This window comes from Solanum tuberosum, unplaced genomic scaffold (genome assembly GCF_000226075.1).
Source record: "Solanum tuberosum cultivar DM 1-3 516 R44 unplaced genomic scaffold, SolTub_3.0 scf00759, whole genome shotgun sequence".
NCBI classification, from domain to species: Eukaryota; Viridiplantae; Streptophyta; class Magnoliopsida; order Solanales; family Solanaceae; genus Solanum; species Solanum tuberosum.
In genome coordinates, this window is record NW_006239712.1 from 93,987 (window position 1) to 98,374 (window position 4,388).

Below are 4,388 nucleotides of genomic sequence, written 5' to 3' on the forward strand. Positions count from 1 at the left end.
AGTTGTCCACTATACTATTTTGGGATGTCCAACAATACTTGTCGTCTTTATGAAATCAATGAATAATTTTACACTTAATTCCTAATTTACCCTTATCAATAATTATAACCATTTCCCTATTACATTTTTCAAAACATTGTATTCATTATATTCAAAAGGTATATAGTAAAATTACCCTTCTATTTATAATTTCTTAAAAAGTGTGCAAAGTCAAAAGTGAACAAATATTATTGGACAGAGGGAGTATATAACTATATTAAAATTTTCATTTAATATGTACAAATAATTTATTCAAAATTTAATAAATTTCAACAATGATAAACTTAAAATTCTGAATCCGTACCTCTGGAATCCAAGATGTATTTGAAGGAAATAATAGTTGTAGTGTATCTGGTGTCCAAGAAAGGTATAATAGATATGAATATAAAAGTCCAAGCACAATGTAAGGAATGTTGCTTTCCATCACTTTTTGGGTCTGCAATTAGCATATGATAAAATTAAACAACGATATTTATGAGAGAATTAAGCAATTGTCAATACTTTGTTTGGCTTGATTTTTAAAATTATTATTTTTTAAATTAAAAGTATTTTTCAAAAAAATTCCATCTCCATATCTCCATAAAATGTGAGAAGGAAGTAGCCAATTTAGGTTGATAATATTTCAAAAGGAGTTTAAATTTTATATACCGCCCGTGTAAGTAATTTTTGAGGAAAAGGATCTGAAAAATACTTCAATTTTGGCCGAAATTGTTGTTACGATACTAAACTTTATGGAGGACCTTTTACCTCCTGCACTATTTAATAGTGTATTTTAAATTATGGAGGACCTTTTACCCCCCCCCCCCCGCACTATTTAATAATGTATTTTAAAGGTATATATGTGGCCACGTGGACATATTACTATTTATAATTATGCAATATTTATAATGTCCATGTGGTATATACCTTTAAAATACACTATTAAATAGTGCAGGGGTAAAAGATCATTTCCAAAGTTCAATTTCGGATATATTTCAGACCTTTTTCCCTAATTTTTTATAGATTATTTAAAAGATATTTACAAGTCTTCTTTAAATATAAAATTTGATAGGTTATCTGTCGTAATAGAAAAAAGATAATCTAACACTACAAAAATTACTTATAGTGACAATGTTATTATTACTTAAATGTTTTAGAAAACTTACAAATTTTGCTTTAGGTGCCACAACCATAAAGACATAAAAGGGAAGAACTGCAATAGTTCCCAATGGGAATACATTATTAACAACTTTAGAACTTGCTAACCCTGCAAGAAAGGCACATTATACTTAATTACCCAAAAATCTCATAATTACTCTCTTAAATTTATTTGTACAAATCAAGAGAATTTATCAATTTCTTTCAATATTATTAGTGTTATTAAATAATTACTTAAAGTACATTTGATAGTCAAATTTAGATTTTCAAATGGTAATTAGATAGGTTAATTTTAAAAAAAAAAACCTTTGATAAATTTTTTTTAAAGATGAGTGTTAATAGTGGTGGCAAATGGGCGGGTCAAATTTGGGCAGGTTGAAAAAGGGTCAATATAGAATGGGTAATAATTCGACTCGTCCATATTTCATATGGGTAAAAATGGATTGAGTACCAAATGGGTAGGGTAAAATACAAATTTACCCATATTTTCATGAATAAATAGTACTCTACTTTAGAACTCAACATGGAGAAAATATTTTAGTCCCTGTTTGATAAAAAATGTTGAAAATACTTTATTTAATTTTATTGTATCATAAAAGTAAAAAAAGAAAATCCTATAACTTTTTAATATTATTAAATTTATGTAATAACAAGGAGAAAATATTTTTAATTTTCAAAGTAAATGAATATTTGCATTTTAGGAGTAAAACATGTTTAATGCACTTTAAACAATATCAATACTAATACATGATTTGCTTACTTTACACCATTATTTGTAATTCAATATAAAATTAAACAAATAAAAAAAAATACATTTAATATATATATTTTTTTGGATGGCCAAAGATTTCACCTTTTAAATTATTAAATTATAGAGAGGAATAAATAGTTTCATAGAAGAACATAAAAAGGAAGAAAAGTTACAACATTTTTAGTAATATTTTGAATTTTGAGTGAATAAAAATTGGAAGGTTAGCTCATTTGGCTAATCCATATTTTACCCATAGTTTATCCATATTTATCCATAAATACTCATATTTTTATGTGTTGAATATGAGTATAAACTCATATTTTATCCATATAAAAAATCATTCACCTAACTTATTAAAATATGAACGAATTATCAAAATATGGACTTATTTTACCGATACTAAATATCAAATTAAAATAAGCCAAATAAAATGAAATGGATGAACTACATGCTAACAACCAGAATTTGTTAGACATTTAATGAAGACAAAAAGTACTCATCACTTATGACAAATTTAAAGTTCAAATATTTATGTAATAGACTTTTTTAAATCTACCCAAACATAAGAGACCACTTCGGGGTTTTTACAAATTTCATATCTGAATTATCAAGTGTGTAATTTTTTTTTACCTAAATTATCATTAACTATTTATCAAAACATATTTCAACTATCAATTATTCTCGTTTCCTACTTGAAGTATCATCATCGTTCGGGTAGGAAAAGAAAAGAATTGATAAAAACATATTTAATGAATTAAGGAGGAAAATGATTACATGAAGCAGACACCCTTGAGCTCCTTCTTTGCAAAAGAGTTTTTGGAAGATTTGGACTTGTAATGACTCTTGATCCTCCAAGAAAATATTGTTGCCTTGAAAGAAGAGAGCTATTTGATCCATGAGCAAAAGGGGCAGTTTGGTTCCTCTGCAGCTAGTAGTATAAAATCATTCTAAATTTTAATTAATACATTACTAAATTTTCCAATTATAATATAAATGAGCACGAAAAGTTAAGTGGTTCCCTCTATTTTCATGTATAGTGAGTTCATTTGTATAATCTTTTACTTTGTTATTTTAATATGCTATATGTGTGAAGCTAGAATTTTCATTCAAGGGTTCAAAATCTATGATATAAAAGACAGTTCGGTGCATACAATATTCTGTAAGGGAAGGACCATATCTATTAGGAGTGTGATACAGACAACTTACCCTAATGTAAAAATTAATAGCTGATCTGTGGCTCCAAACTGTAACCTATAGGGCACACGACATCAATTTTACCATGCTCTAAGACACCCATCAATATTCATAAAAAAAAAATAACAACCTATCATGATTATATTGTTATTCTAAAACAACTACATAATAATAAAGATGATTGAGGCACCAACCCAAAACAGCAAGATTAAATCTAATATAAAACAGAGCTTGTAAATGATGTCCCTCAAAGTACAACAACTAGACCAATAGTCATCCACAAAAATGGGGATGAAATGATAAGTACTTCTTCATTTTTATTCAAAAGCGTGTAATACGGATTTAGTTGAATCCAAAACTTAATCTTTATGTGTTCAACCTCTAAAATTCTTAGGGTTGAATCCATTATATTTTAAAAGTCATGAGTTTATAACTGCTACTTATTACAAACTTTATAGATTTTTACACATAAATGTATACTCCACATAAAATATATTGAGTTCAGATAAGCCTGATGTTATCGGTCTACATCCACATCTCTCTACATAGATACCAAACACCGGACGTTTTTTTTTGTTTTTAAAGAAAACTAACTCAATAGTCAATCCTCAATAAGAACAAGTTATTGGAGCCTTAAAAAGAGATCCAAATTAGGAGATTTAACAAAAGAATAGTTCAAAATCACAGAGTAAATAAGATATAATATTGTAGTAATGGAGATAACATACCTTGTGTGAAATTGAAAAGTGGCAAAAACAAGAAGAAGAGAAGGCCATGTTTCAAGTAGAGAAAATATTCAGCCCAAGAATTTAGAAGAGTCTAACAAAGAGAGTTGAATTTAAAGAGTGCACGTAACAAAAATAGAAAGTTGTTACACATGGGAAGCAAACAATAATTTCAACTAACCAATGTGACCAAAAAACAAAGAAAAAATTATTTAATATATGCCAAACTAACATCAATAATTTCAACTAACATGACCAAAAAACAAAGAAAAAATTATTTAATATATGCCAAACTAACATGACTCTCTCTCTCTCTATATATATATAGAGGGGGCTGACTCAACAAGATTGGAGTCTAAAGCCAAACCTTAAAGAGGGGCCCTAATATTATTTTTTTAAAAAAAATATTATTATATATACTTTTATTTAAAATTTACTATTCTAGCATTTTTTATGCGAAGTCATTAATTACTGTTTTATAATTGATTTGTTTTGGTAATTCATTTTCAATTGATAATATAGTTAATCAATTCAATATCTCT

At 27.1% G+C, this 4,388-nt stretch overlaps 1 protein-coding gene across 2 annotated transcripts; it reads right to left on the minus strand.

Annotated features, from left to right (window-relative positions):
* Nucleotides 1-278: 278 nt before the first annotated feature.
* LOC102588024 (uncharacterized) lies at nt 279-3,927 on the minus strand. 2 transcript variants are annotated; one of them, XM_015305468.1, is made up of 4 exons: nt 3,850-3,927; nt 2,702-2,855; nt 1,185-1,285; nt 279-475 (listed from the first exon to the last, which is right to left on the minus strand). In XM_015305468.1, the coding sequence occupies exons 1-4, from the start codon at nt 3,895-3,897 to the stop codon at nt 299-301; spliced, it is 480 nt and encodes a 159-aa protein (XP_015160954.1). In that variant the 5' UTR covers nt 3,898-3,927; the 3' UTR covers nt 279-298. The 2 variants fall into 2 exon arrangements, with proteins under 2 accessions (XP_015160954.1, XP_015160955.1); XM_015305469.1 differs by having other exon boundaries at nt 2,702-2,849; nt 3,850-3,916.
* Between the last annotated feature and the right edge of the window lie 461 nt (nt 3,928-4,388).